Source organism: Lampris incognitus, chromosome 19 (genome assembly GCF_029633865.1).
Source record: "Lampris incognitus isolate fLamInc1 chromosome 19, fLamInc1.hap2, whole genome shotgun sequence".
NCBI classification, from domain to species: domain Eukaryota; kingdom Metazoa; phylum Chordata; class Actinopteri; order Lampriformes; family Lampridae; genus Lampris; species Lampris incognitus.
The window spans coordinates 20645365-20660610 of record NC_079229.1 but is presented as its reverse complement, the minus strand read 5'-3'; the positions used below and the strand labels follow the sequence as shown (position 1 = coordinate 20660610).

Below are 15246 nucleotides of genomic sequence, written 5' to 3'. Positions count from 1 at the left end.
CATCATGGAGGGGAATAACGCGGCAAAAGAGAAGCAGACATGATAAATAGGAGTTAGCGAAACCTTTGAAAATAAAACACCACTTGAAACGTAGTTTGTCAATCTGAAATTGTGTGTTTCAAGGCTGGGCTTGACATGGAGCAGTTTTTAAACCCTTGTCCATCTTCTATGATGACGGTGCATCCTGACTGAGAATGCAGTTGGGGGAAAAACATTTTTCACTTGGCTATGTAGATATTACCATTTTATACTCCTTTATAAAATCTCATTGGAAGATCAGATTCATTAACTGTTCAGTGATGGTGATGCCCTTGGACTTGGGTGTTTATTTATTCATTTATTTATGTTTCGTCATCTGGCTGCAGACGGATGCATTGTGCTCAGTCTTTATTCTTGGTTTCCTATGGATGTTGGGGTGTGGGTGGGGGTTGCTGGCATGGCTTTGTGACGTGGGCTGTGATTGACCGTGCAGACAAGCAGCCCTTTGAAGCACAGGAAGTCCAGTGAGTCAGTTAAGTAGTGATTACTCAGCGTGATTCTGCACCATTGTCTGCGTTGCCTGGCCTGTTTCTCTGTTGGACGGGATGCCTCGCTGCTATGGCTGCTTCTACTGAGCTGAAGTGACCCACTTTCTCTCTCCTTCTTTTTCTTTCTGTCTGTATCTCTGTGTCTCTCTGTATCCTCTCTCTCACTGCCTCTATGCTACACAGCTTCAGAACGGATTGGCGTCCAAGTTTGTGAACCTCCCATCCTCCTCCTCCTCTGCTCTGAGACCAGGAGGCACCGTCTCCTCAGATCACGCCGGAGACATCCATCTCACCAGGGTAGGAGCGCCGAATGACTATGCCCCCAGCCACTATGAGAGGCCTTTACCCGCTCACCACCCCAGCTCCCTAACCCAGTCAACTGAGGGCCCAGGCAGGAGGTCCCAAGTCTCTGTGGACCAGCAGATCCATCCCCACAAGGCAGTTGCCGGCCGAGCCGTACTGCCAGGAGAGGAGCCCGATCTGGAAGGAGGGAAAAGGAAGCTGTCCTTTCCTGAAGAAGCAGACAGACAGGCTGCCCAGTCCCAGCTCCACTCCCAGCTCCACTCCCAGACTGGGAGAGAGAGGGCGGAGGAGGAGCCACAGCGTCCGGCAAGGGGGAGGAGAGACGACGCTTTCCAGAGCTCAGAGAGCCAAACGCCTCAGGAGAGACGGGAGCAGAAGGGTTACATGAAGGAGAGCCACTCCTCACAAGAACTACATTACCCAGACACCCACAGGAGCAAAACCATCAGCGGAGGTAAGAACAGCACCCAGGGATTATTTTAGCTTTTTTTTTTTAATTCTCTTTTTGCTGTTGCACTTTATTTTGTAGAAAATTTTGTTCACTTTCAAAATATGGGGCTAACAAAGCAGTTAACCTGTGTTTTGATACTCTGTGCTAAATCAGGTTTCAATTCAGGGAAAGGGAATCACATACATACATACATACATACACATCTATATGTGCACATACATATACATTCATTTGCATCATGTAGATATTATAATAGTAATAAGATAAAGTGGTAATAAGTCATATTTTCCCATGTCTTACATATATAGTATGGATCATACTTTTTTATTGATGACATCCTTTCCCTTTTTTTTTTTCTTTCGTGTTACTGTAATTCGACTAGAAAACATTTTAAGAAAGCTCTTGTCTGCAGTCCTCTACTAATGAAAGCTGGATGCAGGATGAAAGCAAAAAGTGGGACACATATAAAGACTACTACTAATTATTTACAGGGTGAACATAATGAAGAGGATGTGAGAAAACCACCTTCACTTGAAAAGGCAGTCATCGACTGTCTGCCTTTTAACCCCATATCCTGTTTTGTCTGTGAAAACTGTTTTCACATAGGTTGTGGTTTTCAGGTTTTCCTTCATTTGACTGAACTGATGCGACTCTAGCTCGGTATTGGGTAACGTCAGTGTGCATCCGTGCCCTGCCAGACCTTGGACATAACTAGTGCGATAAAACATGTCACAAGCTAGATGGCGGGGAGAGGGCTAACTGTCCAGGCCAGCGTTTTGATGAGGAGAGTCCAACTCAAAGAGACACACATGCAGACACAGAATGGACAACCATGTGTCGGAGGACGAGACGGAGCGAGCCGTTGGCGTTTCTATGAGGCATTGCATGCTGTTACGGTTATTGTTGTTGCGTACACAACTTGTGAACCACTCGGGCCGAGAGGTTAGAAGCTGTGAACAGTGTCTGTGCTGTTTCTCGGCAGTTAATGAGAGCTTGTCATTAAGTGTGAAGGGTGTTTTCACCCACGCTGCCTTGTGTGCTGCTGAGTTTGCATCGTATTTGTGCACGTGTGAGTGAGTGCGAGAGAGAGAGAGAGAGAGAGCGCCAGGGTGAGAGCTATGATTTTTGTTGTATGGCTGTTGGTCAAACCTGCTTACTAGTAAGAGGTTATTGATTGCCCTCTTCTTTGTGTGTGTGTGTGTGTGTGTGTGTGTGTGTGTGTGTGTGTGTGTGTGTGTGTGTGTGTGTGTGTGTGTGTATGTGTGTGCACCCACCCTCAGAGCTGCTGGAGTCTAGCGTGGTACCATCTAAAGCAGCATCTGCTTCACCCTGGAGTGTGTCCCAGCCTCCAGCAGGGGACACACACATAGACAGCAGCGGACACTCACCCAGCCTGGTCCAGCCTGAGCAAGGAGACGAGCTGACAGATGCAATGACAGCCAGACAGATGTCAATCAAAGAGAGGTGAGCGTTTGGGCTTAGTCGGTGAAGCTTTTTTCTTTTCCCACTGACATAAACATGTGTGTGTGTGAATGAAAGATGAGTAGAAGAGATATTTTTCACTTTGTGTGTATCACAACTATATTTCTTTACTTTCCTTAATGACCATGTCTAGGTACTGTCATTTTTGTCAACACAATAGAATCTGCAAGTTTTAATGTCAGCAGTCTTTAAATGCGGTTAAACGAGGGAGAGGAGAACAACTCATCTTGAGTCCCCTAGTGAAATAAATGTAGGTTACTGGGAGGGAAAAAAAATGTGTGTCAGAGAGAGCAAACGGTACTCTGTGTTTTTATTTTGAGCCACTGCAGTTCGACTCCTCAAGACGACTGACAGCAATATTAACAGCAGCAGTTAGACAGAGTTTTTATAACCATGGAATTGGTAGTGATAGTTTGGGTATTCCAGTCCCAATTAAAATATTTATAAGGAAAGATGACTTTTTCTCATACGGTGAGAGGACTGTTGGGGGGGGGGGCTGCGGCATTTATTCTAGTGCACAACACTCCAAAAGCCTCCGAGATGATTCAAATTGATGGCCATAGTGAGACATTGTCTCACTAAACTTTTTTTTCAGCCATCATTCAATTTGGCGAGGGTCATGCATTGCCCCAAATGGTAATCACTGCTCATCTCGTTGACCATAAAATGACATTATCAAGCATTACCTGTGAGTTGTGGTGTAACTAAGAGATAATCTTGATAGATTGTCTACTCTGTATATTCTAATTCTATGACTGACACCATTGCTGTGTCCAAGTGGGAAAAGGAATCTGGGTGAGCCGTTTCTATTAACTGTCACTGTACTCTTCTGTAAGGAATACAGTAGATCATTCATATGTTACATGCATGATATGCATGCTAGGGTTAATACTCCTGCCTGTGTCCCTGACCAAGGCAATAGGACAAAGAACTGGAGTTGGTCCCCGGGCGCTGCAGCTGCCCACTGCTGCTATACAATAGGATGGGTTAAATGCAGAAAGCAAATTTCATTGTAACCTACAATGACAAACTAAAGTGGCTTTCTTCTTCTTAATCTTAGTCTCCTGTTAGAAGTGGTGTTGGTTATTTCTCACATCGTGGTTTACGGCAGCAGTTGAGTTCAGTCCTGTAGTTTACTTGACTTTCATGTTATCTGTCATTTAACCGGTATGCATATCAATAAATCCTTAAGTGAACATTTTTCAATTTTGTCATTTCTTTTCCACGTTGTGCATTTCATCTTCACAACTGAGGCCCGGTATTGGATTTCCCATAAAATCAAAGGATTATATAAGTCCAGTTATGTCAGACCTGCTGGTCTGACCGGTAAACATGTGAGGCCACAGATTGATTGATGACATAATGGAATTAAGACTGGTGACAATATCTGCAGTGATCAGGAGGGAAATCACACACTGTGTTTACTGTCATTATGTGTTTGTGTGAGTGCCGCCACGGCTGTTTATCTGTGTAATTTCTAATAGTCCTTTTATTCTGAATTCAGTATGTTTTTTTTATCCTCTATCATTAGGTTGGACAGAGTTATTATGGTTGGTGATTTTAATATTTTTTTGTAGCTTTGCTGCTGATTTTCTTAAGGTCACGGAGTCTTTTAATTTTATTCAACATGTCTCTTTTTCCAACCACATTAAGGGTCGTACCTTGGACCTTGTTTTTACACTTGGTTTAAATATTGATTCAGTTTGCTCTGAGGAGCTGCATATTACTGACCATGAATGTGTTTTGTTCAGCCGGTCTTTTTATTTAGAGTCTCTGCCTAGTAAATGTGTAAATTGCTCTTGCATCATAAATCGCCTCTCAGCTGAGAAGTTTTCTACAGCTTTTAACCGAAGCACAGTGTTGTCTTATAAAGCTGACGTTGCTTGTCTGGGCCATTCCTTTAATACCCATTGCTCTGCTGTTTTGGAGAAAGTGGCTCCTAAATAAATGAGACTTGTTCCCTCCGTCAATTCCTCCCCCTGGGTACACTATTCGTTGTTTCTGGCATAAATATCGAAGGGTAGAGCGACTGTGGAAGTTCATCAAGCTCCATGTTCGCTGTCTCTCTTAGAAAAACTTAACTGATTTTAACATGGTTAAGGATGCAGGAATGTCTTATTTTGATAACCTAATGTCCTCCAGTAAACCCAGCCCTGAAGTCCTGTTTGACACCATCGACAACATTGTCACTCCTGCACCTCCTGATGTGCCTATCTTTTCAAATAACAATTGATGTAAATTTCTCTTTCTTTGTGGATACTATTAGAGATGACAGGGCTAGCATCATCCCCCTCCCACTCCTTTTTCTGCTTATCCAACTTGCGTGTCAATCTTGGGCTGCTTCTCTGCTATTTCCTTGCAAGCCCTCATTGATCTGGTGGGCAGTATGAACCTTTCCTCACGCCCTGTAGAGATTTTACCAACTCGCCTGCTTAAAAATGTACTTGGGTCTATTTGTCCATGCCTGGAATGGCTCCCTGCAATCTGGTTGTGTCCCAGCTTATTTTGAACATGCAATTGTCCAGCTTCTTTTGAAAAAACCAAACTATAAGCCTATATCTAAGCTGCCTTTTATCTCCAAAATTATAGAGAAAGTTGTTCCCAAACAGTTTACTGCTGTCTTGACTGCATACAACCTTTTAGATAAATTCCAATCTGGCTTCTGTCCGAAGCGTTCCAGTGAAACTTCTCCGAGTCTCCAGCGACATAATGATTCCCTCTGATGTGTTTTGGTTCTGCTGGATCTTAGCGCAGCTTTTGATACTGTAGATCACAGCATCCTGACTGAAAGGCTTAGGCAGTGGGTGGGTGTCTCTGGGAATGCCCTGGACTGGTTATCCTCCTATCGCTTGGATAGGGGTTTTGCTGTGTCGCTTGACCCCTACATGTCTTAAACTGCTTCTCTTTCCTGTTGTGTGCCTCAGGGTTCTGTCTTGGGTCCTGTGGTCCTGTGTGTGTGTGTGTGTGTGTATATGTGTGTGTATGTAGATATATACACTCACCGGCCACTTTATTAGGCACACCTGTCCAACTGCTCGTTAACGCAAATTTCTAATCAGCCAATCACATGGCAGCAACTCAATGCATTTAGGCATGTAGACATGGTCAAGACGATCTGCTGCAGTTCAAACCGAGCATCAGAATGGGGAAGAAAGGTGATTTAAGTGACTTTGAACGTGGCATGGTTGTGGGTGCCAGACGGGCTGGTCTGAGTATTTCAGAAACTGCTGATCTACTGGGATTTTCACGCACAACCATCTCTAGGGTTTGCAGAGAATGGTCCGAAAAAAAGAAAATATCCAGTGAGCGGCAGTTCTGTGGGCGAAAATGCCTTGTTGATGCCAGAGGTCAGAGGAGAATGGCCAGACTGGTTCGAGCTGATAGAAAGGCAACAGTAACTCAAATAACCACTCATTACAACCGAGGTATGCAGAAGAGCATCTCTGAACGCACAACACGTCGAACCTTGAGGCAGATGGGCTACAGCGGCAGAAGACCACACCGGGTGCCACTCCTGTCAGCTAAGAACAGGAAACTGAGGCTACAATTCGCACAGGCTCACCAAAATTGGACAATAGAAGATTGGAAAAATGTTGCCTGGTCTGATGAGTCTCGATTTCTGCTGCGACATTCGGATGGTAAGGTCAGAATTTGGCGTCAACAACATGAAAGCATGGATCCATCCTGCCTTGTATCAACGGTTCAGGCTGGTGGTGGTGGTGTAATGGTGTGGTGGATATTTTCTTGGCACACTTTGGGCCCCTTAGTACCAATTGAGCATCGTGTCAACGCCACAGCCTACCTGAGTATTGTTGCTGACCATGTCCATCCCTTTATGACCACAGTGTTCCCATCTTCTGATGGCTACTTCCAGCAGGATAACGCGCCATGTCATAAAGCTCGAATCATCTCAGACTGGTTTCTTGAACATGACAATGAGTTCACTGTACTCAAATGGCCTCCACAGTCACCAGATCTCAATCCAATAGAGCACCTTTGGGATGTGGTGGACCGGGAGATTCGCATCATGGATGTGCAGCCGACAAATCTGCAGCAACTGCATGATGCTATCGTGTCAATATGGACCAAACTCTCTGAGGAATGTTTCCAGTACCTTGTTGAATCTATGCCACGAAGGATTAAGGCAGTTCTGAAGGCAAAAGGGGGTCCAACCCGGTACTAGCAAGGTGTAACTAATAAAGTGGCCAGTGAGTGTATATATATATATATATATATATATATATATATATATATATATATATATATATTCTTCCCTTAGCAAATTCAAAGATATCTCATATCACTGTTATGCTGATGATATTCAGCTGTATGTCTCTCTTAAGCCTGATAAGACTGACAAACTGTCTGTTTTGCACGATTGTCTGAGTGCCATTAAGGACTGGATTGCTAACAACCTTTTACAGCTAAATGCAGATAAGACTTAGGTCCTTATTATTAGTTCAGATAGTATATTTTTCAAGGTTGCTCAGTCTGTTGGGTCCCTTTCTTCAGCTGTGCAGTCTAACCTTAAAAATCTCATTGTTAGGCTATGTACTTCAATCATCATATTAAGTCATTGACGCGTACATTTCTCTTCCATTTACGAAACGTTGCCAAACTCAGGTCTGTTGTATCACAACCAGAGCTAGAGATGATCATTCATGCCTTTATATCATCCCTGCTAAACTACCACAATTACCTTTTCACCTGCCCCAGCAAGTCATTCCTGGACCATCTACATGTGGTCCAGAATGCTGCTGCAAGGCTGTTGACCAGGTCCAGCAGGACGACTCACATCACACCCATCTTATCTTCTTTACATTGGCTTCTCATTAAGTTTAGGATTCATTTTAAGGTTCTTTTCACATATAGAGCCCTGCATGGTCAGGTATCTGTGTACATCTGTGACCTGCTCCAGCCTTATATCACCAGTAGGCGGCTTAGGTCTTTTGACCAGGGCTTACTGGTTGTCCCTCGCTCTCAACTGAAAACTAAAGGTGATCATGCCTTTAAAGTTGTGGCTCTGACATTGTGGAATGCTCTTTCTATAGACATACAAGCTATGGTCTCTGCTGACTTCTTTAAAAAGCAGCTGAAGACTCATTTATTCAAACTGGCCTTTGTCTCACCCTATGCTGTGTACTGTAATTTTGTGTTTTTAAGGTTTTTTTGTCGCTTATGTTTTGTTGTTTGTTCCTTTTTTACTGTTTTTGTGGTCTTTTTCTAACAATTTTGCTCTTGTGAAGCGCTTTGTGACCTGTGCTGTGAAAGGTGCTATACTAAATAAACCTTACTTGCTAATTTCACACGCATTTGTTCACATTTCACACATTCTCTCATCTTGCCAACATGTTCCCGAGCCTCTCCCTCTAGAAGAATTTCACCGTATGTATGAGCGAGGTCCCTCTCTCGTGTATGTCCTAGATACAGCTGGAGATCTCTATTCAGTGTTACTTTTATCCTGTTTTTTTGGGGGGGGGCATTGTTGTCAAACCCCTTCACCAAGAACAAGGACAATCCCCTCTTTTTTTTTTGGACACAGAGGGGTAGTTGTAAGAGTGGCAGGGGTCAACGCCTACAACCCAACCCCCTCCTCTGCCTTTCTGACTAAGCTTGTTCCCATCTGAAAAATGACGGCTTAATAATTGAACCTCTTGTTCTTTATACAGTATGGTGTATGTTTTTGTGTGCCTCGGTATGTTTGTATGCATCATAGGGGATCCCTTCTCTAATGCCCCTCTCATACTCAACTGGCATGATTTAAATGCCTACTTGTGCATCGCTAACCCCAATATTGCGCCCTTGACATCACTTCTACTGTATATTTAATTCAGTAGTTTAAGTAAAATCCTAGTTCTTCGTCTAATCCATAACTCTGCTTTTTGAAGCTGACCTTAGCTGAAAGATGGAAGAACCTAAGAGCTAACTTAACTGTGAGCCCAGTGCTAGTTGACAATGACTGACATTTCTAAGTAATGTTTGGTCTGAATGTACTCAAGCTGTCACCGGTGTGTTTAACCATGTTCCAGAAATGAACAGTATTTCTAACCATGACTGCTAAATGATACACTATCTCACTCTGCTTAGTGTCTGTTAGCGTCACTGCAAACAGTCTGCGGTAAAGCACATTCCGCGCAGACTCGGAGGACTGTTGGGAACAGGAAACATCCCTGTTTTTGTTCAACTCAGTGTTGTGACAGTCTGAGGTGACAGCTAATGAGAAGTGAGGATGAAGTTTCGACAAGGCCCTTCATTTAGACCCTGTGCAGCGGGCTCTGTCTCCGTTCTGATTATTAACTGTTATCATTAGTACTATCTGCACAGTGATTTTCATGTGTGTGATTGTATACAAGAGTGCGACATCCCTTTAACGTGAGCCTGAGATTTTTCAATCTGCTCTCCACCATTACTCTCATCACCCTCCACAGGCTGGCGTTGCTGAAGAAGAGCGGTGAAGAGGACTGGAGGAACAGAATCAACAAGAAGCAGGATGTGGTGAAAGTCGCGGTGTCCGAACGCCATGCTCAGCTATGGGAGATGGAGCAGAGCTTCAAGAAGAAGGTAACCACCTGATCTCTATACACCCAAGGGCGACCGTATATAAAGAGCATGTTTATGAAGCGGCTGTGATGACGGTACGGCGGCGGCAACATTTCACTGGGGCTTCTGTAACATGATCTGCTCCAGCTCTAGATACTTAAAATGATTTAAAGATGCCGTGAGGTTTATTTTCTCTGTCATCCTTTTGAAATCGGGCCATTAATTGTAGCGATATGGAGACACTTGTGATTTATTGTCATTTTCTCAGACATGCAACACTGGAATCTAAGACATTTGAGATCACAGCGTGGCTAATACACCCGTTAAATATACTCTCATTTTTCCAGAAGTTGCATTCTAAGGTACTTCTACTCTATGAATATTTCTAAACAGAGAGGTTGTGTATTGTCTTTGTCCTTGTTCGATCTTTTCTTTCGACCTATGTCTTTTAATCGCTACTCTCATTTAAAACCTTTTTGCATGTTGAATGTGCTCAGACTGCATCAGGTATAATTACTTGCATACAAATTAATGGTAACATCTCTTCCTAGTATGGCATTTGTTAAAATTCAATATTTAGCGCTTGGCTCAACATCAGTCACATGGCATTTCATTGTAAGTAATAATGTTCATGGACTAAGTTTTAACTTTGTTTCATTGTGATTACAGTGGTAAAGATTGATTTTATTGGTTATACTACTGTCAAAAATTAACCTTGTGCCCAGTTTGCTCAAAATGTTGAACACTAGACACATTCTAGTATTATTTACAGGCCTGCAGACAACAGATTCAGTCTGTTGTATCACTGTGGTCTGAAAATGTATTACTTACACCAAAAGTTTATTTTTTTTATGTGAGAAATTCAAATAACAATGCATTTGATTTTTTTTTAGATAACATCTTTGTTATTACTAACTTTCTCTTCCAACTTAAACTTTGTATTTTTGTTAGACCTGTCTTTACTTTCTTCTGTCATTTGATTGCATGTTTAATGTAACATCTCATTCTTCTGTTTGCCTTCTCTGTTTGCATGTCCTTCTCCTTTACAAATAATAAACCTCATCTCATCCTCTGCCTGCCGAGTTTGGTTCTGTGTTGACATCCACAGTGTTATATGAGTTGAGGGTTGGGGTGGGACTGTACACATACCTCTCTGTTTAGATTTATTCACAGCCGCGTCCACCGTACCATCAAGCAGGAACCTTTATGTTATCAACTGCTTAAATTGTTTTTTTTTCAGCCGTGCCCGGATTAGTCCTTCCTCGCTCCATCTGTTTCTGGTTTGTCAGTTAATTTAAGATCTGCAACAGTTTCGCCTTTGTCGCTCTCACACTTTGGTGAGATATCAGAAACTCTAGCGTCGGATTGCCTTTTCCCACAGTGATTAGCAAGTCAAAAGAAAGGCATGTGAAATTGAGATAATCGTGACATGATATGAGAATCCCTAATCGGTTTCAAGGGGTCGACTTGGGGTTTCATTTGAGGTCAGGGAAGGATAACTGTTGTGCATTTTGTTTTCTATCCTCCCATTCAGCAGAGCCAGTGAACCCAATTCACTCCATTTCCTGTCTCAGATCAAAGAGGGGGGGACACTAAAGATTAAGCTAATATATAAGATTCAGCAGACAGGAGGAAATGGAAATAATAAGCATATAAAGACAGATGTTCTGCCTAATGACACCAGCTTTTGATCGAGTTAGCAAGCTGACTTAGCTAGTTCCTGTTTCTGTACTGCCCCTTAATCGGCTTCCGAAGAAAAGTACATTACTTGTGTGAACAGCTCCAGAAATTTCCTCATGGTACGTAGTTTCCATGGTAACACCTCGTTGGACGAGGATTAAGATGTAGCCGATTGTGTGATAGACATGGTACAGTTTGTCAGGACAAGTCAGACTTTGGAACGCATGTCCCTTTTCTCCCCGGCTGCTTGTCTGTAGGACGATGAAGCTCCGATGATAATCGATGAGTATGCTGGGCCCAATCAGCTATGGGTAAGGCCAGTGTGCTTGGCTAAGATCCAATGCACACTCAAAAAAAAAAAACACACCAAGGATGGTATTTATCAAGTTTCCTAAAACAGGGTGTGGGGTAACTATGCTTATAATTTATCACTATCATTTCCTGAACATCAGCCCATTCTCTTGATAAATACAACTCCTGGTGTACCACATAGATGGTGGGTTGTGTGTCCCTACATGTGGTACTATTTGTGCCATGCTTTGTGTGTCCTGTTACAGTCGTGGTGATGGTGTTGCTTTAATGTGTGTGTGTGTGTGTGTGTGTGTGTGTGTGTGTGTGTGTGTGTGTGTGTGTGTGAGTGAGTGAGATCGTTCCTCAGCCCTCTTCATTTTATCCCATTGCTGCACTTTGGGACCCAAATAGTTATTGGTGTTTTTGAATTTTTCAGCTTCCTCAAACACTGTTTGTTTCAATCACTGTCTTTACTTTGTGTGTGTTTTAAAAGGTCTAAAATCTAATTTGGGTTTGGTGAGATCGAACTTCCACAAATGTACACTGATGAGCCAAAACATTATGACCACCTGCCTAATATGCTGTTGGTCCTCCATGTGCTGCCAAAACAGTGCCGAACCGTCGAGGCATGGACTCTACAAGACCCCCGAAGGTTTCCTGTGGTATCTGGCACCAAAACATTAGCAGCAGATCCTCCAAGTCCTGTAAGTTCCGAGATGGAGCCGCCATGGATTGGACTCGTTGGTCCAGCACATCCCACAGAAGCTCAATTGGATTTAGATCTGGAGGCCAGGGGCCGTTTTACAGAAACATCCTAACTTGCAGATCCTGTCTGGTAACCATGGTAATTAGGGTTAGGACCTGATTTAGGAAAAAAGCCATTACAGATTAACAGTTCCAAAGTCAATGTTCCTATCCCAACATAAGATAGGAAAAGTGTGTTACACAAGCATTCCTAACTTCCAAACTTTAGGATAACCGTTAATCTCTCCTAACTTTCACTTTTCCACCAGGGAGTGTTAGCTAACTTGTTTAATCCGGCTGCCCTTTTATTGCTTTTACACAACCAACAAAATGTCAACAAGTGGAATTTATTCACTGAGAGATTTATGGCAGACCCTAATGATGTGTTGCGGTTTGATGATAAAATGTTCGTTAGTAGAGACAGGCTACCCAGGGCCATGTTCCTGCAGTTAACCGAGCAACTGCAACCAGCTTTGGAGAGGCCGACCCAGCGGGCTCTCTCAGTTGTGGTGCAACGGACAAATGTGCTTTGTTTTTTCGCAAAAAGAGGTTTTCAAAGTGAAGTGGCTGACATAACAATAATATCTATATATATATCTATATATATATAGATATATATATCTATATATATATTAAGATAGATGTAGGGATAGCAGTACAAGCTTGTACTGCTATGTATTAAAAGTTTTTTTTCCTACATCTATTTTAATATTCCACTCATTTGTTGAGCACTTTTGTCAACACCATTAACGGTTTCTGAAAAAATGCCAATTATATATATATATAGATAGATAGATAGATACATACATGCGCGAATGAGAGAGAGGACAGTGGAATGGTGAGGATTCAAGGAGTAGCGGTGACGAAGGCATATGAGTTTAAATACTGGTTTACAAGATGGTTGTGAGACCAGCTATGTTATATGGTTTGGAGTTAGTGGCACTGATGAAAAGACAGGAAGCGGCAGAGTTGGCAGGAGGTGGCAGAGTTGAAGATTCTAAGATTTTCATTGGGAGTGATGAAGAAGGACAGGATTAGGAACGAGTATATTAGAGGGACAGCTCAGGTTGGACGGTTTGAAGACAAAGCAAGAGAGGCAAGATTGAGATGGCTTGGACATGTGTGGAGGAGAGATGCTGGGTATATTGGGAGAAGGATGCTGAATATGGAGCTGCCAGGGAAGAGGAAAAGAGGAAGGCCAAAGAAGAGGTTTATGGATGTGGTGAGAGAGGACGTGTAGGTGGCTGGTGTGACAGAGGAAGATGCAGAGGACAGGAAGAGATGGAAATGGATGATCTGCTGTGGCGACCCCTAACGGAAGCAGCCAAAAACAGTGTGTGTGTATATATATATAATCCCAGCAGTAAGCCCAGTGACTGCTGGGATAGGCTCCAGCATCCCCGCCACCCTGAGAGCAGGATAAAGTAGTTTGGATAATGGACGGGTGGATGGATATATATAATCATTTATCTTGAAGTTAAGAGTTAAGCGCCCGTCGTTTTTGCTGCTTTTTTTGTGTGTGTGTATTTCAATGTATGTTTCAATGAGAAAAACCAATGGTTACGAAGTTGCTTAGCTTGGTAGGTAACAGACATAAAAGTTGATAAGCAATGTTGGATTGAATATTTAGGATTTCCTAACATGAGATAGGATGAAATAAGATAGGATTCCTGAAGGAATCTCTAGGCAATGGAAAGAAAAACTGGAGTTGGTCCCCGGGCGCTGCAACTGCCCAATGCTGCTATACAATAGGATGGGTTAAAGGCAGAGAACAAATTCATTGTAAGAATACAATCTCAAATAAAGTTGCTTTCATTCCATTTAAAGTTAGTTAGGACTTGCTTCTGTAATACCAAATTGGGGGAAAAAAATCTCATCTTAGACTCTTCCTATCTTAACTGAATACTTAAGGTATTCAGTGTCTCTAATTCAGCCCTAAGGTAACACCTTCAACACTTCATCATGTTCCTCAAACCATTCCTGAACTATATGTGCAGTGTGGCAGTGTGCATTATCCTGCTGAACGAGGCCACTGCCATCAGGGAATACCGTTGCCATGAAGGGGTGTACCTGGTCTGCAACGATGTTCAGGTAGGTGGCACGTGTCAATTTGACATCCACATGAATAGGTGGACCCACGGTTTCCCAGCAGATCATTGCCCAGAGCATCCTGGTGTCATCACTTCCCCAGGTGAACTGGGCACATGTACATGGCCATCGACATGACCTAAAAGAAAATGGTACTCTTTGGACCAGGCGACCTCCTTCCACTGTTCCAAGGTCCAGTGCTGATGCTCACGTGCCCACTGTAGGTGCTTTTGATGGTGGACAGGGGTCATCGTGGGCACTCTGACCTGCCTGAGGCTACGCAGCAGGGTGCGTTGCAGTATGTGTTGTGATACATTCCTCCCATAACCATCATTAAAATTCTCTGTGACTTGTGCGACAGTAGACCGTCTGTCGGTTCGGACCAGACGGGATAGTCTTCATTGCTCTCGTGCATCAGTGAGCCTTGGACACCCAACACCCTGTCACCAGTGTGTGGTTTGTCCTTCCTCGGACCACTGTCGGTAGGTACTCGCCACTGCTGACCGGGAGCACCCCGCAAGCCTTGCTGTTTCAGAGGTGCTCTGACCCAGTTGTCTGGCCTTAACAATTTGGCCCTTGTCAAAGTCGCTAAGGACTTCACTCCTGCCCATTTCTCCTGCATCCAACACGTTGACTACAAGAACTGATTGTTCGCTTACTATCTAATCTACCCAGACCTTGACATGTGCCCTTGTTTGGAGATGATCAACGTTGTTCGGTTCACCTGTGAGTGCTCATAATGTTTTGGCTCATCAGTGTTTATATCTATTGTTAAAATTGACCTGAGTGACTTTGATACAGATGGAAAGGTTTTAATGGGAGTGGAAGACATGATACAGTTGACCACAATCTTCCCATATTCAAAAACTGAGAGGACTTTAAACCGTTCGCTGCCATAATTGTTGTGGCCTCATTGACTCTGACCCAAACAGCTTGTCAAGTTTCTCTTCCCTTTTCATTTCCCTTAGAGTGGCAGGATTTCTAAGTATTGATTATGTTGTTCTGACTGTGTGTGTATGTTTTGCATCTCCACTTTTTATGGCTACACCTCCATAGGAGCCAGTCTTTGACTCTACTTTCTCCCCTCCTCTTGAGTCTCCTCTCCATACCTCTCCCTCTGATGAGCCAACCAGCCAGGTA

At 43.2% G+C, this 15246-nt stretch overlaps 1 protein-coding gene across 3 annotated transcripts in view; it reads left to right on the top strand.

Annotated features, from left to right (window-relative positions):
• The window catches only part of svila (supervillin a), a 39954-nt gene that overhangs the window by 2533 nt on the left and 22175 nt on the right, over window positions 1-15246 (top strand). Inside the window, exons 4-7 of one of the 3 annotated variants that reach the window (XM_056299922.1) lie at window positions 711-1284; window positions 2562-2745; window positions 9192-9324; window positions 15163-15243. In XM_056299922.1, the coding sequence (XP_056155897.1) occupies window positions 711-1284; window positions 2562-2745; window positions 9192-9324; window positions 15163-15243 (972 nt within the window). Of the gene's footprint in view, window positions 1-628; window positions 1285-2561; window positions 2746-9191; window positions 9325-15162; window positions 15244-15246 lie in introns of those variants that run through there. The other 2 variants (XM_056299924.1, XM_056299923.1) reach the window with 2 other exon arrangements.